General features: G+C 46.6%; 1 protein-coding gene across 4 annotated transcripts in view; it reads right to left on the bottom strand.

The window, feature by feature from the left end:
• LOC138303540 (zinc finger protein 169-like) overlaps positions 1-20,730 on the bottom strand; it is a 34,624-nt gene extending 13,894 nt beyond the window's left edge. The window contains exons 1-6 of one of the 4 annotated variants that reach the window (XM_069242772.1): positions 20,492-20,730; positions 13,754-13,880; positions 8,565-8,675; positions 6,553-6,660; positions 4,896-5,006; positions 207-311 (exon numbers count right to left, since the gene is read on the bottom strand). In XM_069242772.1, the coding sequence (XP_069098873.1) occupies positions 207-311; positions 4,896-5,006; positions 6,553-6,660; positions 8,565-8,675; positions 13,754-13,880; positions 20,492-20,533 (604 nt within the window). In that variant the 5' untranslated portion in view covers positions 20,534-20,730. The remainder of the gene's footprint in view (positions 1-206; positions 312-4,895; positions 5,007-6,552; positions 6,661-8,564; positions 8,676-13,753; positions 13,881-20,491) is intronic. The other 3 variants (XM_069242769.1, XM_069242770.1, XM_069242771.1) reach the window with 3 other exon arrangements.
• Positions 20,731-26,015: the final 5,285 nt, after the last annotated feature.

The following is a 26,015-nucleotide window of genomic DNA, read 5'->3' as shown; positions in this document are numbered from 1 at the left end:
GAGATAAGCATGTTTTCCAAAATAGAAATGGAAATCTGAAACAACCTTGACAGCACAGATACTGTAATAGTAAAAGGTTTAACAGTTGCACCACTGGGGTGATGAATGTCACAAATCAGATTAATTAGAAACAATTTGTTAATTAATTAGAAACTTTTTTTATGTTTGGGTCAAGCATGGAGAAGTCATGGGCTCTTTGTATTCACCTGGGGAACACCTGATTCTGTCTCTCGACTGCTGAAGATCCATTGAGTGGGTCATTTCATCTTCTTTCATAACAAACGACACAACCTGCGTGTTATCCTCAGGAGCTAAAGAGGAAAACAATAGTAAATGTGTCTCCAGATGTCATGTACACTTACACTCTCCAACCACAACTTTCCACCCTCGTCATAAATTCTACTTCACAGGCACACTGTCCTTTAGTCCTCAAGCATACTTAAAGATCAGCGGATTTGAATGAAAGTAGCGACAGCTAACCCTTTCAGACACACATATTTCAGACTGAGAACCATCTTCATCTTTTGACTTTATTCCCAATAGTTTACTTTTACAAGTTCAAGAGAAAAGCTAAAGTGAGACAATGTGCAGACAACGACTCACATCAATGTGTAAATCTCCAAGCGTCACCAACATAGAAGCAATTGACTGGTACGAGGCAGGGGATTGTGACAATGTGACCGTATCAGAAGGATTTCTGTAGCAAAGAAAGAAGGTGGAGTTCAGTGCTCAGAGACCTGATGTTTGCCCCAAGATGCTCTTCAAGGACGTTGAGCCAATCTTAAATGTGGCCCAAGCACCTATGAGGATACAGAACCCTTCCCTTCAAAAACGTAAGCGTGGCCGTTTCGTCCAAAGGCCTTTTTATGAAGGCTTCAAGCTGAACAAAAACTGTTAGTGGAACATAGGACCTTTTCGTAACATATTCATGTTTCAAAAACACAACTATTAAGCAGCTCTCAGGCAGTGATGACGTTTATAAGACACTGTGCAGAGCATGCAAATGCAGACCCTTCCCAAGATGATTCCAACCATCGAGAGGCAGAAATCACAGAAAATAGTGATGCAGAACACATAGCCAGGGTCTGACCAGCATATATGGCAATCTGTCAGGAGGACTCATCTGACAGATCAGTGTGTGGGCTGGTTTTCTGACCTGGTGGGCTGGTTTTGACTCATTGAGAACCCCAGGGGTTCTCAAAGCCTCCTCAGGGGATCCACAACTGCTTAGAAAATTAACTAATATTAACAGATTAATAACGTGTATATAAATAAAGTGACTAAATGTACAATTGAAAATGTTAAAAGGTACTGTAAATGTCAAGGAACTTCAAATTGGAGGCTAAAAATTAAACTAACATCCTTAGATTGATTCGTGGGAGCAGTGCGGGTGCATCAAACAGAATACAGTATGGATGATGTGTGGCTTCAATTGAATTCAGAAAACTCCAGCCTTCCTACTAAAATTATTATTTTTATTTTTTATGTTATTTGTTTGTAAGTTACATAAAATGTGTTATCATTTGTGTACGTGTTTGATGGAATGCTTGCTTCTGTATTTTTTATGTATTGCAGTTCAAAGCAACGACAATGGTCAGGCCTGGGTCCCCGGCTTCCAGTAATGACTTGCTGGGGGGCCCCGGACTCCAATAATGATTGAGTGGACGTCCCCGGGTTCCAGTAATGATGAAGTGGGGGGTCCACAGAAGTAAAAAGGTTGGGAACCGCTGAACTAGGTCTGTTCGGTGGTGAAATAAGGAGTATAGCTTAACTGGGTAATGATGCCCGCCACATAAGTGTCACGAACCCGAGAAGAAAATGTAACTTTACGTACTATAGCAAAGTATAATTTATTATTTTCTGAGTGGACAAACAAGTATTTTTTTTTTTTACATTTGTATTGATGGTAGAACCAACACCAGTAATAATCCTACTCACTTTATCCACATTCTTTCAACACGTAAATGTTTGGCTTTAAAAAATGCTTTTCACAGCAACCCTGTTCAGTTGGCGTCAAAGCCTGAAATTCAACACTGATCGTTTTGATGGGGACTTTTTCTCAAGAGCTACTGTTTACACAGTGTTCCTAGTGCCGACCCTCAAAAGTAGGATACAGGTCTGTGATCTGAGGTGGTCACTACAGCCCAATGATTGATCCAGTTTGTCTTTATTTCCTGGTGCTACCAACTAGTTCTGATCAAGAACCCTTTGAAAATATAACAGTTGAAACGTCGATGGTATGACATGTAGACTGTCAATTATTTCCATTCGCTCAAATTGTACTCTAACTAGGAGTCAAGATTGAAAATTGTATAGCAAATAGGACTCCAGTACTTCCGTTTTGTTTTTTCAGCTCAGACCTAGTGCACCATTGGTCATATATCTCACGTTCACTGCACCATTCACTCAAGCACCCCATGCATAATCCTGGAGATGTACATTTTGGATTTGGCTAATTTTACTAAGTGCTACTAAATTATGTAACATTCATGTATTTGTGTGAATGTTTAAGCTAAGGGAGCTTAGGTTTGTGACTCCAAGAGAACCATTGTTATTTCACAATCAATAAGTCAGACTTAGTATCTTTGTTGCAACTTTTCATAATAATCAGATCTGACCTATGCCATCTTTTAATGAACTTTTCCCAGAGAACTAATCAGGGCTGCAGCCTTCATTACTGGCTTGTCACCATGAAAACACCGGCTTCCTGTTCTATGCAAATGTTTGACACAAAGCCATCTGTATAGCCTCGTAAAATTACACATATAAACAAAATGACAGACAGCAAACACATACAACCCCTTCCAAAAACGGCATAACAAGGAATCGCACAACACAAGCCTAACCCCACGGAGGTAACAAACGCTAAAGGCCTGGCCTAATATGGTAATCTCTGCGTTTTCGTGCAAATAAATACCTGTTCTGCAGCCCTTAACTAAGTGTGAGGACAATCCACTGTTACAGGCCTACTGGCTTAAGTTATCATTTGACAATAAATAATGCAGGCCTAATGCCTGTGATAAACTTTTATAATAAACAGATTAGTCTTATAGAATCTGGCATTCCTTTCCCACACTAATATGTAAGGCCTACAGCATTTACCAGTAAGCAACACATGCCTACTGAAGTGTGCACAAGGTGGAAAACATCATGGATAAGTTTATTAAACAATATACAACCCCTCACAAAAGGGCCCCACACAAAGATTATCCCAGCAAAAATCTTGTATCATGATTGTCAGAGGGTGGCACCAACAACAAAAACACTTGCCTACAATGTAATTTGTGAGCATCCATGTAACAAAACAGCTCTCTGCAGGCTTCAGCACTGACTGATAACAGCAGACTCTTTAATGACCATTGACTTCAAGATACACTTTTCACAATAAACAATAAGTCGGGCCTACTCCTTTTACTGTAAATTTTCATAATAAACAGACCAGGATTAAAGCCTTCATCGCTGATCGCCACTTTAAAAAAACAGACCTGCTATATCGAACATAAGCTTCCCGACAAAGCAGAATGTACAATAAAACACCCTTCTTCACTGGTAGCACACAAATTCTGCCCAATCAAATGCTATCCTAAAAGCAACCGGCATATGGGAGGGGAGAAAGCCCCTTTCTCAGTAGTATGACTGAAAGCTCTTTTGTGGTCTATCACATAAGGTCGAAACAACTGCACTGGGTAGCCAGACCTGAAAAGGGAATAAATTGCAAATCCACCTTCAACTTCAAGTACTGGAAACAGAAAGGCACTGGAGGATCACAGGCACCTTGGTAACAGGGAACAGAGGGGTATGTGCACTGCAAGCCCTCTCGCTAGGTTAACAGCTGAAACAGAAGGGACTCTTGTGTTACCGAGACGCACACTGTGGCACGCCTACTGTGTCGTGGCACACAACAGTAGTAGTAAGGCAACGATTAAAAAGAACAATAGTAGCAAAAGTGGAGTTTGGAAGAGAGAATCAGAACTGGCAGTAAAGAATGTCTTCAGGGGAGGAAGAGGAGAATGCGCCAACCCATAGAACATTTTTAAAAAGTTACCTAAAAATAAAAACAAGTGCATTTAGTGATTCATACCTCGGTTATTCACACCAGATCCTTTGCTGATACTCTATTATGGTCTCAGGTCATTTTTAAGAACAAAGTTCCATTAATATGTTGCCCAAAGATTGTCTGCCCCGGAAGTAACATAACAAGAAAGTGGGGAAACATAGCAAGGTGTTGCTCAAGAAGAGGAAAGCAATGCAGTGTTTCTCGCTTCTGCTCAAGTTAGAGCTATTAGCGTTGTGAATTCCTAACTGGACTTTTCTTGCCACATAAATTGAAAATAAAGTGTAAAACATTAGTTGAGATTAGCGAGCAGATTCAAAGCGCCACGGCCGCCATGAGCTCGAAGGAGAGACAAAAGGAAGAAGAAGTTTGCTTGCAGTCAAACCTACCGGCAAAATTGCAATTATCCATGTAACAGTGTAAGTGTCCAAGGCGGTAACAAAACTGCCTCAAAGAGGTACAAACGTAAAGCATTTACCAATGATAAGAAGGATTTTTGAAAGGCAAGCCCACGAATGAGTGATAGTGATGGGCGTGCGGTGGGCGTGGTTAAAAGCCCACAGACAGATTACAACAGGCCAGAGCGCTTGCGCGCTCGACCTAAAAGGGAAGGGCTAATTAAAGGACGTAAATCTAATACAATGTCCTCAATTTTAACTCAATAAATCAGCAATGCATAAACAAATGTTAAAATGTGCATTTTTTGGGGGGGGGGACTAGGATGGCTAATGTAACCAGTATGGATGATTAGGCAAGAAGAGATTAGAAATGGTTTGTCGGTGTGAGGACAGGGGCTCATCAGGAATCGCATCTTTCTTAAACTCAGTGGCTATCTGCTCACTTGCAGGGTTGATGGAGTCCTCTCTGGGTCCAGAGTCGCGACAGTCCGTAAAACAGCTCTGTTCTTCTTCCTTCATTCTGAACGGAACAACGGGTGTGTTACATGCACGTTCTGTTAAGAAAAAAACATCCACCTCTAATTATATGAAATAGGACTGTCCCGCATTACCTATTACACGACTTGAGACCATTCAGCAGGCCAGGTAAAGGCCAGTTTATGCATCAGCGGTAGCCTGGCTACTTCCCTCCCAAATGCACAGAACCTTACTGTCCTCAAGACTCAATACTGCGCCGCCCGAGTGCTCACAACATGCAAGGACACATGGGACCAACCCCCTATAAATTCCTGTTATACTTCGTGCCCTTTGTATGCCTCATTCCCCAGTTGTGAGTTAAGTCAGGGGACCGATCAGGATACTATGTTTGAGCCGTTGACAGCTGCAGTGAGGAGGAGCTGGAAATGAAGAGATTAGGAACCGGATTACAAGTTTCTCGTAATATTCTGTCCCATGCATTAACCCCTGTTTATGCATTGGGTTGGAATTACGAGTTTCAAGGTATTAAATGCATTTGGAAATTAATTATCAGATGTGTTAAATAACTCAACCTATGTTAAATGCTGGCAGGTCAATCCTGCCAAAATTTAACAGAGGACAATCCACACTATTTACCATATGATGCAGATTTTAGAGCATTAAACAACAAAATCTGCACGTTATTCCCCGTAAACTCCTACCGGGTGCTATTTATCACACCCGATAAATAACGTGATCCATGGTATCATTATTTATCAAGGGAGATAAATAAAGCCTCAACTCGTTATCGGGCCTTTAGATTGCAAGATTTACTGTTAGCAAGAGATCAGACCTCTTACCAAGCAGAGCCCAATAGAGTCTGCGTGAGACCTCTGGCCCCGGCCAGACCAAGCGTGAGGTGAATCAGGTTTATTGGATAACTTTGACAAACTAGACATTCATTTATGAGAGAGGAAAGAGACTGTCCTGTCTACTGGGTGCATGCAGATGTGTTACTGCGCTCTTCTCAGGAAAGGTGAGATACCATGGAGGACTCTTTTACATTAGTAGATTGTTTATGAATGCCTGCAGAGACTTGAATCTACGGGGGCCAGGTGCCATGCCTACTAGAAATGTAGGTCGTTCGCATTAACAGAGGTTCATTTTGCCCTGTTGCTCCCAAACAGCCCAAACTACACTGCTTGGTGAGCTAACTACTGATCATAAAACACATCTGAAGCCACCACTTGGTATAAAGTGAGATTGCCAAAGGGTAATGTAAGCTGCTGCCTCTACAGCTGCAACACACGCTGCTTTGATTTTAGTTCTAGGACATTTTCCTCTCTTCCCTTTTTGTGTCAATGCACAACCTTTACATCTCAGATATGTTTGGCAACAGGTTCCTATTCAAAGATCAGGCACATCTGCAGCAATAGCACAGTCTCAGGTGGGACTCACACTCGCTAAGGACGGGAAGGGCTGCTGTAACCCTCCAAAAACTAGAAGACAGCCTGTCCAAGATGCTTTGTCCATCTCACACTACTAACAGTAATTAGGACTTCTGAAGAGGGGAGTCAAGGGGTCAGAAGGTAATAACCACTTCTTATGCACATTACTCCAAAGTGATAACTACAACACGCTCACCTCTGACACGGCCCAGTCCTGCGCTTCTTTCAGAGTCCTTCGGGTCCAGGGAGAAGGAGTCCCTGTCGTCATCTTCATCACTAGATGATGGAACCAGTGTCGGTCCTGCTATAGAGAACACAGATGTAGGATTCCAAAGGGAAAGAAACACGATCAGAGCGATTACCACTAAATACATTTCCCCGTTTGATGATTTAATTTGTGGTCCTTTTTAGTTTGGTGTTTTTAAAGTAAACCTAACCCGAGGGCCTGGGTGCTTTACAACATAAACCCAACTTGATAATACAATAAGTAAAGCAATGCGTGTGACTAAAACAGTATAAAGAGAGAAAAAATACAATATCAAAAAATACCTAAAAAGAGCGAATAAGTTCAAAAGCACAACTATTCAGAGGTCAGTAATGGTTAGTTAAAGAGATTAAGCACCGTACTTGGGACATATCAAATCAACTTATTACATAAAAACGAAAAATAAAAGAAAGGAATTGATCAGCAAGGAATACTATGCATTTTTTAATAGTAGCCATCAATCTGACATTTATACCACTCTGAAATTTGAAATAGGAATAATGCATGAGACTGAGTTTTTGAAAACGTGTTTTTGCTGACACTCCTTTACAGGAATAACTATTACATTTTCCACCAAGGAAGGTTGGTGGGGGGGTGTAGAGAGGGTCGGGAGGGGGGTTTGGCAGGGGGCACAGGAGGGGGTGGAGGGGGGCGAGACTGCTATCCCCAGTACACATCCCTGGTGTCTGGTGGGCTTTACTTATCACAGGGGCACACTGAGGGTATCTGCCCTCTATGCCCAAGGGGAAGCAAAAGGCATTCAATGAAACAGAAAATCGTGGGGATTTTAGAGCCGTGACCTACGTCTCGTGACAGGTCGTGGGGTTCGTTCTTCCCGTCCTTGAATCGTCTTTGGAAGGATGCTGACCAAGCTTTCTCTACCAACCAGCAACGGACGGCCTGGAGCAGCGCATCAGTTTGTGCACCAATGTCAATAGGAAGTGGAAGATAACAATGTTATTCTCAAGTATTGAAGTAATTGGTGCAGGCATTTCACACCTTGCTTCAAGGCTTGATCATGGGATTCAGACAGCAGGCTAATCTACTCAGGAGCTCTTCCAAGCACAAACTATGCCACTGAGCGGCATTCCCTGGTGCCAGGAGATGGAGAGAGAAGCTAAGACAGCACTTTCTATGTTTAACCTCTTGACTTCTGTCTGGGTCAGATGCTCTCTATGCATCATTTAACATTTCACAACAATGTGCTGTACTCTGAGGAGTTGGCCCCATCCTCCCACCAGCTTGCTCATTCCAGTGGTAAGAGAAGAAAAGGAAAACAACAAAAAAATCTCTTGATTGCTTGTTACCCGAGTGGCTGATCACTTCCCTTCATGTTATGGAGAGTAGAATGCAAGAGGTGCATACCAAAACTGTCACATGCACTACTGCTCTTATGGACAGGGAGAACATAAGGCAGAAGAAACCCAACAAATGAATTATTTACACCACCAACATGTCTCATGTTGACTAGGGGAAGGGCATGCACTTGGACCTCCTGAAATATATCTCTCAGAGATTTTAAATGATTCAAATGTTTGCAGCCCACTTCCTTCCCAGGGTCAGTACCACCCCCAGGAACTGCATTTCCACCCAGTGGCCAACCTGATACATATACTTGGAGGACCAGAAATGCAGCAACTGGATTTTTTGTTTTTTTTGTCAATAATGTTTCCCTACATCGTCCACCCCCAGCTAGACCACGAAGACTGTCCTGATAGGTGCTACTCCAAATCTGAAGAACAAGCTTATCTAGGAAGATCTTGTTCTCATCTGGTTGAAAAATATACACTTTCTTCTGTACCTCTCTGACTCATTCCAGCTTCTTCAAAGTACTGTGTGAAAATAGGGAGCGTGCGCGCATAAACGAGGTAAATCAGTGAGTACATTTGCACTTGTGTTCACTGTCGAGTACGTTGAACAGCGTATTTCCACGTCCCACTCACTTGAATAATAATCGCAGAAGCTTCTGATCTCGGAGTCCTGGGGATCCCTGAATTGTAGCCCATCCCTCTTTGCAGGTTTTAATGAAAAGATGGAGGTGGCGATGAGAGGGCCTGAAAAAAGCAGACACCAAAAATATATACACAATACATAGGGCAATCATCAGATAAGAAATTATACCAAAATGTGGATGAAAAGCATCATACAACATAAGCGCTATAGAAGGAGGACCATTTGCGAAAGCGACAGCTCGGATGAGGCTGTAAAACTGTCACTCAGAGTAATACGAATGCGCCCCCCGGGACATAGGTAGAATTAGCACAGGTGTTTTACTGCCTACACCAGAGTGGTGCGAACAGGTGGTGACAAGGCTGGAGAGTGAGATATATCTATAAACACACACGAGTGTGCCATCAGCACTTCTCGCTGTTGGTATACAGACCTGGAGAGGGTCGAGCAATTAGCCGGCGATGCCCTCTGGTAATGTTCCATTGGCACTATTGCCATAGGATCGGGGTCCCTTTGATAGTGTTGTTCTACCTGAAAAATCAGACTGGAGACTCTGCCCAGTACAGAGAGGGGGCTCTACCCCTAAAACTATTATTCACTCCTCTTTACTTTGGATTATTTGCCATCCTTAACACCCAAACAGCAGATGCTTTTTTCAGAGCCAGCTAGCTTGTCCCTTAAACTTACATTTCTTATCTCATCTTCATGTCCTAATATATTCATTTTTTTAAAAAACATTTTGATTGTGGTTTACGCCAATCATAATCACAACTCCAGCATAAGTGAGACTGGTACGGCGCGTGCGTGCTGTCCAATGCACTCATCATTGACATCCCAGGCAGTCAACAAAGCTCGCCACAATCCACCACAAGCTTCTCAGCCTTGGACAGTAGCCTTCCGTGGCTAAATCTCCTCTTGGCACATCCAGGATCAGGCACTCACCTAAGCAGAGTCAATGGGCTGTGCAGTCCAACCACCTCACTCAGTGCATGTTCTGTGGTTCTCTCCACGCGCCCCACACATTGCCACATTTCTGTGGACACCCACACGATTTGTACATGGTGTGTTCGGCTTGCATGCACCAGTCCTACCCACTCTCCAAAGTGTCAGGCTCTGTAACTCCCCACGCCCCCACAATCTGGCACTGCCCTGCCTCGCAACCTTGCCGACCATGTTCCTGAACAGCTTTGTGTATTTGGGTGCGTTTGATCCCTCCTGGTCCTAGCGTAGTCAATGGAGGATTAAGTACCAAGTTTTCACCTGTAACCTCCTAAATGCATCAACACACCTGAGACCGGTATGGCTGCAGCCTAGGGCAATCCCACCGGGTGTGCAACCGTATCCAGTGAGATCACATTCCGGCAGGCATTTACCATTCTCGATTCTCCCCACACAGAAGCGCCTGGTCCTGGTGTAATACCGCCAGTTCCATATTTTTTACTCCATCAGTCAACACCTGGCTTTTATTGCCACTGCTCTCGGGCAGTGACATGCCTCTGCTTAGTCTCGGTTAGCCAGGACCCCAAGTTCAGACTCCTATTTCCCCTCAGTGCCAACAGTAGTGGCAGACTGGTATTTAGCAATGACCTCTATGTTTGTGCAACTGCATGTACTTGTGAAGGATCGGATGACAGTCAGTGCTCCAGCATGGAAGGTTCAGCCACCGCAAGCAATTTCTCCACCTACCTGAGACGCTGTGTTTTGTTTATATGAAGAGCCCCAGTCATGCAGTCTTCTGATCAATAATTTTACAGCAAATATTGCAGTGATATTATCAATTATGTCATATAAGATCTCATGTGTGTTGGAGCAGGTGGGGGTAATTAGCAGTGCATGGCAAGGGTGAGATTTATAGATACCTTGAGGCAGAGTTATAGTTACTTGAGAGAAGTAGAACTAGCTGCTGACTTTCTATGGTTTTGAAAAATCAGAATCTAACTATAACGTCCCTGTAACTTTTGTTTTCTTTAGTAAATTTCTATGTTTTTTTTTAATTCTATTTCCTAGCTATAATAGTAACCTTTGTTTTTTCAGTGAATTTGTATGTTTCAATATTAATGTAATTAATATTTTAATATCTAATTCTGATCCAACCCCCTGCATGCACCCAACCCCCTGCTGAGCTTCTCCTTGGACGTTCTTCTACTCCTATCGATTTAGGGAATAAATAACTGTCCCTGTTCTAAAATTCTTTCAATTGGTTATCTCCTTGTAGGAAACTGGGTTCTGTTTGCAGTATCTCCCCCCGCACTTTTTGATGCAACTTTGACTGAAAAGCACTTGGTTCCTGCTAACCTCGTCCCCTAGGCCACTGTTCCGTTCCCAAAAATAAGACACCTGGTCACTTGATCCCCAAGTGACCAGGCTCCTTTACCACCTCCGTAAGTCCCTAGTAAATGGTAACTCTGGTACCTAGGGCCTGTAGATTGCGATTGCAGACTGCATGGCAAGGTGTTCCCTAAAAGTGAAAACAGGACATGTCACACAGCCTGTATGCCATGCCCCTTTAACACTGCTTGTAACATAGGTGAGTCCACCCTACAGCATGCTTTACAGCCCTACGGCAGGGTGCATTTTATTATGTATAGGCATATCTTACTAGCAGATATGCCCCTGCTATGTCTTTGTCGATTCTTAGACATAGTAAGTGTGCAGTGCAGCCATTTTAAACATATGTGCTGGACACTGGTCAATATGAGTTCCCCAGCTACATGATGGCTTCACTAAAACTAGGGATGTTTGGTATCAAACATCTCATATTAATAAACCCTCACTGATGCAAGTGATGGGTTTATTAATACATACACACAGAGGGCACCGTAGATGTGCCCTCTAAGAACCTACCAACTGCTGCTGGTGAGGTCACTGGCTAGTTCTAGCCAGCCTGCCACCAACAGATGAGAATCTGACCACCAAGAGTGAGCGTTTTTGCTGTCTGGAGGTCAGAAACAAAGTTAAACACCCCCACCCAACAGGATGACCTGTAATTCTGCATTCCAAGGCAGTGAGCTTCACCACCCTTGATATGCAGATCTGGCTTACCTCATAGGAGAGATGCCGACCCCCATGCCCCAGGGCCCATTTGGCACCGGGTCAGGTGGGAAATTTAGTATGCATAGACGTGTGCCCACCTCTCAGTTCAGTCCCACCCCTAAGGTGAGCTGCCTGATGTGGACACCTCCTTTTATTATCTGCCATCTTAGTGTTGGTAGAGTTAGCAATACTGGGACAGGGTTATGCCCACTTCCCACGGGAGGTGGTCATAGAGGGGGCGTAGTGACCAAAAGGCTCAGTAGCCCATTGGCTACTACCCGACACTCCCCTAACGCCTGTAGCACCACAGAGGCCGATCCTGACGACCTAACAAAACCAAGGACACTGAAGAGCCATGAGAGCAGAAGAGAAAAGAAGCAGCTGACCTGGTACCAACCCCGCCAGCCTGTCTGTATCCGTTGTTGAAAAATGCACCAAAGTCGACTCGTCCTGTGGCTGTCACTCCAGAAACCTGGGAGGACTGCCTGCCTTCGAAAGGCTCAAGACCTCCTGTGAACAGCGGACCTGTTCTCCTCCAAACTCCAAAGAAAGGACCCTATAGCCTCTGGAACTGCCAAAACCTGATACCCGAAGTCACCACTGCGCCTGTTGTCTTCGACCAGAGTTGAAGTGGGCCACCAGTGCCAGCAAGGGTCCCCAGCCTCCACAGTTCAAGTCCATTGTAGTTGCACCCCTCCTGGCCTTCCCAATGACACCTGCAGCCTCTGCATGCAGCCCCCCTCTACCACGACCGCTCCGGTAAGGAAAACCCGACCCCTGAAGACACCTCTGTACCCGTCGTCCCTGGGCCAGGGAGAAGAGGAGCAAAGCTCCCTACCCGAGTCTGACCATCATGACGCCTGAGCCCCACTGTTGGTTCAGCCCACCAGGCTTCCTAGCCAAAGCCTGCAGCCTCTTTTTTCAGCCACCGATCTCTATTGAAACACGTTGGTAACCCAACACTGTTGTGCTCAATGCAACCGGCCACCCCTGTGCTGCTGGTAGTGTATTGCTGGTGCTGCCTTGGACCTTGCCCACCACTCACCTTAGGGCCTGGAGATTGATCTTGTACGTCGCTATAGTCTACCTCAGTGGTTCCCAACCTGTGGTCCGGGGACCCCTGGGGCTCCGCGAAGCCTCCATAGGGGGTCTGCGACTGCTTGGAAAATTAAATAATATTAACAGATTAGGTCCCAGCAGTCAGTGGAGGGGGTCCTTGGATTCTCAGGGGGTTCCCATGTTCCAGTAATGATAAAGTGCCTTAACATATATAAAGATACCTGCTATTTTTATAAATTGGTGTGGATTTCCTTTTTGAGTCATGTGTATTATTTATTGACCATTGTGTGTATTTGTGAATGTCTTGCACTCCTCTGTGTTAAGCCTAAGGCTGCTCGACCACATTATCCTAAATATAACACATGGGGTTGCATAGCAAGCCCTGTTCACTCACTGGGGAACCCCTGGACTCTTTACACAGAATACATAGTTATTGATATACCACATATAGAGACAGCTACCTAAACTTCTCAGAATCTCAATACATAACATCAGATGCCTTTGGGTGCAACACACCAAGTAAGTTTCACCAAGCCTCATCCTCTCACTATACCTATTCAACCTTCACATGGAACCTCTCGCCAGGACAAATCTATCCACCTTTACCAACTACTCCCAGCTTTACCTTTGGCCTTTCGAGCCCACTAGCAGAAAAAAGCTTGGAAATATTTTGGGAGAAACTAACCAATGAGATTGTTTTTCATGCTCTCTGAAAAAGCATATGACAAAACTGAACTGATCTTTGTCCTAGGCCAGAATCTCAAATGCTTCCTTTCCAGCTAAATCTACTCCTGAAACTAAAGCCATTAATCCCACATTCTAACTTTATAAACTCAGTAAAGACACTTGTTGTCTACAATCTGGGAGTCAGACAAAACTTAACATCCAGCAGAAAATATGCCTTTTGGCAGGTTTATAAATCACACTTGGGAAAAAAACAAAAAGACCATCACAAAAACAACTAACACATTTTCAAGCAACATCAGGTGGTCAATAAAAGACTCTTTAGTCGCTCTCCAACAGGAATCACAAAAAATGCCCCTGTGTGCAAATCATTATAAACAACGGAGACAAAACAGTGCAGCTTTACCCAGAGATGCCACAGCTTGGTAAAGTTCCTTCATCACACTCTTGTAAAGTTCTTTCTGCCATCCTTGTAAAAGCTTCCACTCCTCTTCTGAGAAACAGGCAGCAACTTCACTGAATGAAACTGGAGCCTGAGAAAACAAGCAACACATCACAAATTCAGCAACCTCCTTCGAATAAAAAAAGAAAGAAAATCAAAAAACCCTGAGCATATGATAGAATGTGTGCAGAGCAGCTCACAACATAATACCCACCAACAATGGACCCATCTCCCCTTCAGCCTCAGGTTCACTGCCTCAAGTCAGGAGGTAAAGAAATATGCATATGGAAAGACAGGCGGACACGTTTTCAGCACCCACCTTAACAGCAGCTGGAACCGTGGCTCCATTTGTATTTGCCTCTACCTTATTTTAGGTCAGATCATTACAGCTGTGAAGTATTGTTAACAATTAATCCAAAAAATACACCGAGTGGGTCCAGGTTTATTCTTTCCATTCATGCTAGTGGGTGTATCTTTCTGTTCTCTTGGAAGTGCTTCAACTGAAATGCATGAAAAACGTGTTTAAATCTAAAACGTACAGTGAAGCATCACTTTGTTGCTATCAAATCTTTACCTCTGTGTGTATTCTATACAGAAAGCAATCCTTTTTAGCTGCTGTTCCCCTAACACTGGCAAAGTCAATATGTCTGGTCTTAACATGTTTCACAGCATTTGTGCACGCAGCAGCTGGAAACAACATTTGTGAATGCCTGTGTTTACATCCTGTGGGATACTAAAGCCAGACCCATTGGCTTTGTCAATGCAGGTGTCCTTAATGGCACGTTAAGGCTTGAAATTACAGCAGGCATGATGCCTAGGAGCAGGCAGCTTCTCCTTTCTATTTTACACCCGGGCTGTGAAGCACAGTTGTGCAGCTTGTAAGATCCACCAGGAGGCAATCTGTTTATTGATCTATTTGTAGATTAATAGGGTGCAAACAAAGCCCAGAGATATCAGCACACCCGACATGATGTCAGCACTGTCTCAACTCATTGTCAGCAAGGAAAGAGAAATAATGTGGAAACGACTGAGCATGGAGCACCAAGCACTGAGTTAAGCAAGACCAAATAGTGTCCTTTAGGTGCCTTATGGGGAGCCTATAGTGCCCTAGTTAGAAAAGAAAGCCTGGTGTGGGGAACAAGGCAAAGATCTGCCTCCGATTCGGCTGAGGGCTGTGAGTGTTGATCTAGGTAGGAAAACTGGAATCAGTGGTTCCAGGAGGAAGTGTGAGGTAGGAGAACAGTACAGACGCCACCCTCCTGGTGGATGTGGACAATATAAGACTAAGAGTAGATCAGGGCAAAGCAGTTGCCCTGATTCTACTCGATTTGTCAGCAGCATTCAACATTGTTGCACATAGTCTTCTGATAAAGAACCTCCATGAAGCTGGGATTCATTTTACAGCTCTACGATGCTGTGGCTCATTTCAGAGCAAGAGGACTCAGTCATTTCAAGTAGGAACTATAAGATCTTCTCTTCACAGCTCTAACTGCAGGGTGCCACAGGGCTCGTTGATGAGCCCAATATTGTTTAATATTTATGTGGCAGCCCTCGCAAAGTTGGTACGTAAGTGGGGTTTTGAAATTTGCTCATATGCTGATGACAGAGAATTGGTCAGGACCCTAGGTGAGAAAGTTGAAGAAAGCAGACAGAACCTACCCAGTTGCCTTGAGGAAGTAGCAATTTGGATGAAGGCTCACTGTCTGAAGCTGAACACAGAAAAAACAGAAATTCTGCTTTTTGGAGGTGCCCGCAACATTTGGGGCTCATTATGGTGGCCAGCAACCCTAGGATCTGCCCCTAAACCTAAAAAGTAGTAAGAAACCTAGGTGTCTTGATTGATGTCTCTCAAACTATGCATGAGCAAGTCATTGCTACATGTGGTAAATGCTATGGCTTGTCGAGACTTCTTAAAAAAAATGTTCCACTGGATTCCTGTAGATTGGAGCAGAACCACAGTACACGCCCTGTTGATTAGCAGGCTGGATTATGGCAATGCCCTTCATGTTGGGATGTCGGACCATCTTTTCTCCCGCTGGCAGGTGATTCAAAACATGGCTGCAAAACTCATCTGTGACATAGATAGGTACAGCTCTGCCTCTGCATGCCATAAAACAGTGACTCCCAACATGTGGTCCAGGGACCCCTGGGGGTTCCGCGAAGCCTCCTCACGGGGTCCGCGACTGCTTAGAAATTAAATACTCTTAACAGATTAGGTCCCCAGCTTTAAATAATGACTCAGTGGGGAGAACCTGGATTCCAATAATGATTCAGTAGGGGTCCCCTGGTTCCAGTAATGAAAAAGTGGAGGTCCACAGAAGTCAGAAGGTTGGGAACCCCAGCCTTAAGACTCTTCATTGGCTGCCTATCCAAATGAGGGCTAAATTTAAATGTTTGTGCCATGCCAATGGAGTTATACACTCCGACTAGAAACCTTGGATCTGCTAACCTTGCCCTTGCTAAAACTATACGGGCGAAAAAGTAGGAGCAGGAGGCCACTCTTTCACCCATCTGGCCGCAGCACACTGGAATTTATTTCCCTGGGATCTTCACTGCACAAATGATTATCTTAGATTTAGAAAGAAGCTTAGAATTATGGCTCTTTCCAAATTCATTGTCTATCTTCTTGCTCCTATTCAGAGTATTTCTATATATGTAACGTGGTGAGCTACAGCATCGTGATATCCTCTGCGGGATGAATGTTGTGCAAATAATAAATATGCTGGGTCAAGACATAGTAGTCAGTGTGGAGGGAATCACAGGCAAGGAGACAAAACGGGAGGACATGCAAAACTTCTGAAGAGAAATTATGCAAAGGGAGACGTAAGATCCATAAATGAAAGAGCAGATACTAAGATTTGTGTCAGTGTGAAAATAAAGAGATTAACAGAAGAAAGCTATCCGTTCTGAATAAAATACTAGTAAAACAGTAAAATAGAGAGCATCCTGATGGTTTCATCTGAAGAATGCATAACACAGCAAACAGATTTATACAAAAACGGTTCTTTGACACAGGCCAAGAAGGTCTAAGTGACAGATCACAACCACCAACAATGACAGAAGGTGGAGCTCACTGGTTCTTAGAATCCCATCCTCAGTGTGGGGTACCGCAAGTTGCAGGTCAAGACACTACTCACCACATAACTACTTTTTCCAGTCATTGTGGATTCCAGAGGAACAAGAAGCTAAGCTTCAACATGATGGTCATGACCCATGTGCTCCAAAAAAGCATCAGATAAACCTTAGCCGCACAGCTGTTGTTGTTTAATGTCAGTCGGGATGTTTAGTCTATGCCACCTGCAAGAGGTGGAATCATGAATTCCAAAGTGCAAGTGGGGCACAGTAAAGAAACTTTACAACATTACCCTTGAAAGAGAAACATGTAGGTTCCTGAAGATCCTCTTAGAGTTTGAAGGACATGTTTTGACTGCCAAAGAACCCGTCAACCCACAAACGCTAATATACAAGGATCATCCCGATATCCTCTGTAGAACCTGGACACAAACCCATTAAATGGCCATATACACATTTTTTTTTTTTTAAACACACATGAATGTCCTTGTAACTATATTAGTTTAGAAACAAATGGTTTATCATCAAAATGATTTCGTCCAATTTCAGAGAAATTTGAAATTGTAATCATTTGTTGACAACATGAGTTTGTTATGAAACTATTATATTAAAGGTAGTCTAAAGGTCAAAATTCTTGTAAAGCAAACATGTTCATGCAGCAATTGATCCCATGTAATACAATGGTACAGATAATGAGAAGAGCGATATTGTGTTTGAAAAAATACTAACACGTATCCTGAGGTACCTTTACACACGTGACCCTCAGAAGGTGGCAGGTATTGTGGTATGAACTTTCCAGAGCATGGCGATCTATTGTGGGTGAGTTCATAACATAACTTGGTCACATGACCAAGCTGCTCTAGGACAGGTCGGAGTGGACATGGACAGTAAGTGGCCTCAATGCCCTGGAAGGCTATGGAAGATGAACAGGTGTCTGTCACCACTATGACGCGCCTCAAGCCTCAACTGAGGAATAGGTTTGTTGTGGACTCCTGACCGATGGCAGGGAAAAGTTTTGCTTCAGGAGGAGACATGCCTGGATCGCTTTTGTAAGCTTGTGATAACCCCAAAGAACTGAAATACTTCAATAACAATAAAGAATCAAACACAAACCTCTGCAGATCTGTGTTGCCACATTTACCTACGGACACTTCTTCAATTGTATTCCTGACCATGGACCAAACAAAGCTTCCTTCGTAAAATCAGTGCCTTCCTGTCCCCCATGAATTGATTAAGAGATCCTACAGTGGTAGGAGCACCAGTCTAAAGCCAAGTACAGGCTGAACTACACGACAGAGCTGACTACCCATCAGACAGGAGAAAAGAGCTTGGAAACTGAAGACCACTCTAGTTGGATGAAATCATTAAGGCCTCTGCTCATGACGAGTGGTTGCAAATTGCTACTACTGCTCGGTGGGAGAACTGAGAAATGTTATTGAGACCAACTGCCAATGCACACCCAAAACCAAAAGGGACACGCAGCATACATGAATATGCGCCACTATTTTGATGTATCCCCAGAAAGGCTCCTGCTGAGAGTCTGTTGAATAGCGAAGCTGAAATCTCTCGAGAAAATGACTGTGCCGCCCGTGCATGTTGAAAATCAAGGAGTTTTGAAATGTCAAGAACAAATATCGGAAAAGCTTTGGCCACTAGGTGTAGTTGAAGGAGTGGCCTCTCACAGATTAACCTATAGGGATGGTGGAGGTGGGAACCAAGGCGAACACCTCATAACAGCGAGGTCCCTGAAGAAGGACAGCGCACATACTGCAAAGCACCTGACGAATGACACACACATGCTACTTTGGATTAGCTCTCCCAGCACCCAGACATGGAGCACTGATTCCAGAAGAGACAGTTATTTCCAACATTCAGAAAAAGGTACTTATACAGGGGTTTTTTACATGGAAACAAGATACATAAACACCTTTCCAGGGAGAAACGTTACTGTGATGCCTCGAGAATTCTGCCATTCGCCACAACGCCAGTGCCTGCTGGTAGACAGCCAATGCAGGAATGGACTGGATCAAGCGTCTCTTCTAGAAAACACTCTTAATTACAAAGCATCGAGTCAAAGAGCTGAAGCGGAACCTTTTCAGATTCCCAATGGAGTGCTGCAATAGCCTACACTCAGCTTGTTATGGTTCAGCTGACACCACCGATCTCATATCACGTTCCGTGGGATCCTTCATTCCATAAATCATCAGAAATAAAAAGAGCATGAAAGAACCATGACAAAGTCAACAGTAAACCAGGAGGCTGACTTTCTGAGCTTCGGCGTCATGAGCTGGTCCTAGTTAAGGCCTAACACACAGAAAGGAAGTTAAGTTTGTCTTTCACACCCGGACCTCGAATAGTGATAAAAGATATGACACAAAGGTGTCAGCCATCAGTGACAATGAAAATGCCATAAGGAATATACTTCTGTTTTTGACGATTCCAATGGGAGAGTTAGACCAGGCCCACCGTTGGGATTAGGGCACAGCGACGAAGAGAACTACCAAGAATACAAAACGAAACCTTTTTCAATAGAAGACCCATCAGATGTAACTACAGCACCAAGAGAAGAGGAGAGCCCTCAAAGAATGGCATCTCAGAAGGACTGGCTCTTTCAGCAGTAACAGTTTAATCGGCGTCTGTCTCTCAGCTCCACCAATGTAGTGTCAAGAAGCCCTACATGTGCTTTGGAAAACTGCACAACATAGCAATACTATATGCAAACTCACGTTTAGCCTTCTGGTGGGATGGTGGCCTAAGTAGTCTGAACAGTGGTGTGGCCTGGACCTAGTATTTATGTGTTTGGAAGTAATATTTCTTGCAGCACATGCAAAGAGATGCAGCTCTTTCAAGCACCTACAGCAGGTGCCAGACTGCTTCTGTGCAGTGATCAAAGAAATGAAGTTCTCCATGCAATTGAGCGTGCTTCTCACTGGTAAGGAGGTGGCGTGATCTTTATCTGTTACCTGCTTTGAACATTAAAATATTTTAGTGTGGTATGTAGAAGGACATATTCACTACGTGTGTGACAGATAGGTAACACATGCCTGGGAGGGAACGGGGCAGGTAGGGTAGATCCCTGGCCCTGCTCTCATCCCATACAAATGGTGGCCACATCATTCCATGTTATCGTGGACAATGCTTCCATTCCGGGGTTGTCAGGTAACAACCCAATGCATTCTGGGTGTTGCAGTCTTACTTGCTTCCAATGTACTATTTAAACTAACAGGAATGACCAGCAAGTTAAAGTTGCGGGATGGGAAAGGTCTGTACGATGAGACGCGGGAAGGTGCCCCCTGCACAGTGCTTTGCTGGAAGACTAAGGGACATTGTAAAACAGGCAGAGACCCTGGCAGTGGCTGCCCCATGCAGACCCCTGGAGCTAGGAGAGTAAAGCTCTTGCACACAGCAGCAAGAGGCCCCTCCAGCCAGCGCCCCGGGGCCCAGGCCCAGGGGGGAGATGAAGGCAGAGAGCAGCCCTGTCTCTCCTTCCAGCACAGCTCCCAGAGCACGAGGCACCCATGGGACTGTTCCATCCAACGTGCCTGGGCCTCAGGAAGGGCGCGGCTGGAACTCCCCCCAGGACAAGCCCCGCCAATAACAGCAGAATAAACACAGAGAAACAGAACTCACCACCCCTGGGCCCTGCTGGGGCGACCCGCCTCTGGCGTCCATTCCAGCTCACACGTGGCGCCTGGCAGGGACCGTGGACACGGGCAAGAGCTGACTGCAGACAGCCCGAGCTCTGCTCATGCTAGGAGCGATACCAGGCTTCGAGGAGCTACAAAGGGAGCTGTAGAACAGATGCTGGCACCAACCATTCTAGCCACATCCAGGGCACTGCGCATGCGCAGAGCGGAGGTACTTACCCACTGCGCGCTGGGTGGGAGACTGGGGCGTATGGTGTCTGCGCATGCGCATTGGTGATCTCAGAATGCGGGGAGTCATGTCTGCGCATGCGCATTGCAGGATACCCAGCCACTGCCCCGGAAGAGGATGTGACGACCATACCGGAACTGTCTCTTAGAGGAAAGCGCCCACCATCTGCATTTTGGAAGCTGTAATGGAACCGCCGCGGCCTGGACTTACTGAGTTCCAACGCGTCGCAGGGATTTTCTGTTTGACAAATGGTCCATCTTTGTTTGTAACTCCCTACTTATTATGTTTTTATACGTTTCTCATACACGGCAACGTTTTCACACTAGAAAAATGTAGATTTTGCAAGATAATCGGGTGATTTAATTCCCCCCTCTGACTTGCATAAAGAGGCGACGTCGGGCGGAGCGGGCGGAAATAAAGCCCTTTTTAGTTCAAACATTCGCGCGCCTCCCCGGGTCTGTGGGGTGTGCGGTTCCTGTATGTCGCCTCCGCTCCTGTGCTGCTGCCCCCGGTGCCCGGGCTCCCTCCGCCGCTCGCCTGTGATGCGTCGCCCCCTCGGAGCCCCGGGCTCCCTCCGCCGCTCGCCTGTGATGCGTCGCCCCCTCGGAGCCCCGGGCCCGGGCTCTAAACAAACTCGAAACCCATACAGCGGCAGGGGTCCGCCCAGGAGCAGCCAGGGCCGCATCAGTAGGGCCGCGAGTTACAGAACTTAAAAAAACCCAGAACTGACGAGAACCCGTGAGGAAGGTGAACGTGAAAACCGCCCTTCGACTTGTAGCGTCCTCGTGTTTACACTCGGGTACCCGGGCTTTAGTTCAGATCGAACTCCCTGGGATAGGTCCACGGTAACCAAGCGCCGTCACACAGAAAACTTTTCAACAACAAACAAGAACATCTGTAGCTAAGCATGTTTTACTCTTGGAAAATTATAAGTACGCTATATGTTGTAGTGTCCTGCTGGACACGTTCTAGTGTTTTGGCCAGACTCTCTGCTGAGGGCTGGCCTCCCACATACACCCCACACCCACCCAACACAGGCGTCACCGGTCAGGTGACCCTGGCAATAAAAAGGGCCGGGCGCACGTGCTCAGGGCCACTTCTCCCGACCATGCCACTGTGTTTGTGTGACTTATTCTAGTAGCATGAGGGCCTAGGGCCCCAACACTACATTGGCGACGAGTGGGTACTGCAACCCTACGTGGCTTCAGACAGCTACTTCTAAGTTGGTCGTGGAGGGAAGTATAGCCTCTGTCTAAGGCACCCCCACGTCTCCGGCGAGCAAGAAGATCACCTGGAGCACCAGGACGGTGACCTGGTGCACAGACAGGCGCCCACCGCGAGCCTTGAAAGGACGAGGAGAACGGGAATACTAGCCGGCACTCAAGCGGGTATGAGGTGAGCCCGGGGGTACATAGGAAGCCCCTCTACCTCAAGCAAAACGGCCCGCAGCGTTGGGGAAGGCTGCCGCGGCCGCGATGTGGGAGGGAAATGGTGCTGTTGCGCACCAGGAGAAAATGCCCAGGGCTGCCCCCCAACAAATGATCATGTCTAAAGCAGGGCCGCAGCGTGAATGGCTGCTGCGGCCCCGGAAAGGAAAGGTGCTGTTGCGCACCGAGTGGAAAAATGCCCAAGGCCGCCCTTTCGCCCAGCAAGCACCCACCATGTGGTTTGGGGGCCCGCAGCACTGCCGGAACGGCTGCAGTCGCCCAAAGAGGAAGATGATGGTGGCGTCCGCACCGAGTGAAAACGCCCGGAGCCGCCTCCCCCCCACATGTTGGCTGAAGCACGCCCCCAGCGTGTGAGAAGTCTGTTGGGGCCGCGCACAAGAAAAGAAGAATGGTGCCGGCATGCACCAAAGCCAAAAGAGAAAAGAAAATGCCCAGAGCCGGCCCCCAGCTGCTGTGTGAACCAATTTCAAATGCCATGGTGCAGACACGCACCGAAAATAATTCGAAATACATGGTGCAGACACGCACCAAGTACAACACAATTGCCAAGGGCCGCTCCCCGCCCCCTTATGAAAAAAAACCCAAGGAAAACGCGTGGAATGAAGCATCGGTGCAGACACGCACCGAAAACAATTTGAAATACGAGGTGCAGACACGCACCACAACAAATTGAAGTACATGGTGCATACACGCACCCAAGCAGAGAAATGGTGGTGCACAGCCTCCCCCACAAACTTCAAAATTCGTGGAAGGAAGAGGAGAGGTGCTGACACGCACCTGGGAAAAAATCCAACTGCCTGGAGCCCCCAACCCCCTTCACTGAACTTCGTACCGTCAGCCTGCCTCTGCACCACAAGGCTGTGCAAAGAAAGAATATTACAAGAGTACAGGAAAAAAAGAAGACATAAAAGTGCAAAAGAAGGAAAAGTGCACTTACCTACATGCCTCCTCCAGCCTGAAGAACTCTTCTGGCAGCATGGCTTCACCCGGCGTCTGCTTCAAAACAAACGAGGTCGGTAGAAGGAAAGACTGTATTTCAAGTTGAAAAAAGTGCACTACTGGCATCCAGTGGCCAAAGTTGGTACTGCACCCTAGTCCTGTGTTAAAGGGAAACAAGCTTGGATGAAGGCAAGTTTACAGCAGCACCTTCAGAAAGTGACTGCTCCAGACCAAGAGTGCACCCCTGGACGGAAACGGCGAGGAAGAAGGAAGCGACGCGGACGACGCTGCAAAGGGAAGGAGAAGACTGCAGCTGTCCCAGCCAAGCTGCAACGGTGAGAAATGGACGCAAGTGCCACGTGAGGCACGAGGAGAGCGCGCATGGACTGCGCAGCCCCTGGCGGCCATCGCCGTAAGAGCGTCACATGTCCCAGCAGTGATGGACATCACCACAGGACAAGAAAGGGACATGCCAGGCGCTAAGAAAGGACGCCCAGAAAAAAAAAGAGACTATGTCACATGCGCAGAGAGCTGCACCAGAGAACGCGACGACTAATGCAACGCCCGCAAAGATGGAGAGAGCACCCAAGAGCGTGACGTAACGCACGGGACGAGAGGCCGTGCCAGCCGGCCTTTCTGTAACATAAGATGGCCACTGTTGGCCCATCACACAGCAGGTCGAGAGAAGCAACCAACCCCTGCAAAGCACACCCGGGTTCAAGCAGGACCCAGTGCCGAGAAGGCACTGCCTTAAGGCGCAAGCGCTGCGCCCTCAAGTGAAGAGGAAGCGGAAAAGAAAGTTACCCTCCGTCACTGCCCTGCAACAGGCCAGAGACTCAGCAAGGAGTTTCCTCCCCCACACTGCCTCAAGACGGAGTCGGCAGTGACTCGCAACAGGCAAGAGGAGAGTCGCACACCCCAAGTGGCACGATGCCACCCAGCAACACTGAGAAACGCCTAGTCCTTGGACAGGACAGGACCTTCTAAAGGTCCACACAACAAAGGAGAAGAAAGCGTGGCGCAGCACCACGCTATGAAGAAGGAAGAAAGGAGATTGTGTGACATCACCTGTCACACTGCAACACCTGACGACCACAGAAGAACAAGAACGGAAGATCAACAGGGTGGAGAGTTGGAGGACTCATGCAACAAAGAAAGAGTGCACCCACAGACAAGACCGCCACAGGGGTGCGGGGACGTCACTGGAGACAGCTCAGCGGGAGTACCAAACGTAAGACGCCATGCGCAAACCGCGTACTTGCCCCACGCTTCACAGTGTGACCGTCCAAGCCACCTGTCACCGGCTGCTTAAAGCAGATGGCATCACTGCCAGCATCTGCACATGAGGAAAAGAAAGACTGCACTAGCTATGGCGAAGTCCCTCCAATCACCCTCACTCCAGCAACATCACTTGTCGTCCAGGTCTCCGAATGGCAAGCACCATCATTGCCATGTGCATCACGGTATCCATCAAAGGAGCAGTTAAACAACCAGACTGGAGTCCTACACCTCTGCTTTAATGCTCTGCAGAACCAGTCAACCAATGACCAACTGCTCGCCCTGACTGTATCCTGCTCTCGGTGACAAGAGCAAGTCGTGACCTAGACCCATCTACCCCTGCAATTGCACGAGCGACTAGGCAGTGGCTCCTAGGAGGTCTTGCAGCTGCCCTATGTGGCACACAAGCAGCCCCAAAGCAGACCACAAGCAGTCCCGTGACAACCCAGACAAGGGGCCTCTCAAGCTTGAGAGAGGACTGGACATTGCCCCACCGGTGAAGACAAAGAGACAAACAGGGCTGTGCAATGGAGACTCCCAACAGGTCATAGCACACCAAGACTGTATTCAGTGAATTAACATGACACCAACTAGACCCCATCCTGGCAACGTGATAGACAATTGCCCTGAGACCGTCTGAGAGCCCACATGCACCTGATCCATGTCGGCAAGCGCCCTGACCACGGAACATCCACCCTTGTGGTTGCACGAATGATTTGACCATGGCTCCTGTCGGAGAGCCTGCAGCGGCCGGCAGATGGCCCACACACAGCCCAGCACAGTCCATGACAATCCCGTGGCAAACCCATCGAAAAGGCCTCAAGGAAGTTCCATAGTGAAGAATCCAAAACCGAGAGGTGGTCTGGAAGCAGCTCTGCCATCAGAGGGTCAGAACGTACAAAGGTTTCAGAGGAGGACCTCACGCCATCACAGATGTCATCCGTCGTCAAGGGATTGGCCTTCGTGAAGCCAGGATGTCTCAGCAAGCAGATTCACAGTGGACTCCACCAGTGCTCGTGATGCACCCAATTCGAATGACACCCCCAATTCGAATGATATGCCCTATTCGAACAAATTGAACTGTAAACACCACCAGCCTCGACACGAGTGCCCACTGGACTGAACCATGGCGCATCAGTGGACACTTAACCAACCATCTGACTGTCAGAGTCCGGACTTCTTCCACACAGTGTTCGTGCCCGGCTGTTCCCGGTTAAATCATGAACTCGTGCAGAAGGATCCGTGTGCTCCCAGCTGCACCTGCCCACTGCAATCCTGCGGCCTGCCTTCTCGAGGCCGAGAGACTGATGGTGGTGTTTTTGTTACTGTGTTTTTCTCTTGCAGGTTGGACTTTGTTTTTTGTTCCTCAAAGTTTTGGAGGAATGTAGTGTCCTGCTGGACACGTTCTAGTGTTTTGGCCAGCTTCTCTGCTGAGGGCTGGCCTCCCACATACACCCCACACCCACCCAACACAGGCATCACCGGTCAGGTGACCCTGGCAATAAAAAGGGCCGGGCGCACGTGCCCAGGGCCAGTTCTCCCGACCATGCCACTGTGTCTGTGTGACTTATTCTAGTAGCATGAGGGCCTAGGGCCCCAACACTACATATGTA

This window comes from Pleurodeles waltl, chromosome 7 (assembly GCF_031143425.1).
Source record: "Pleurodeles waltl isolate 20211129_DDA chromosome 7, aPleWal1.hap1.20221129, whole genome shotgun sequence".
NCBI lineage: Eukaryota > Metazoa > Chordata > Amphibia > Caudata > Salamandridae > Pleurodeles > Pleurodeles waltl.
This window is presented reverse-complemented; position numbering and strand designations above follow the sequence as displayed.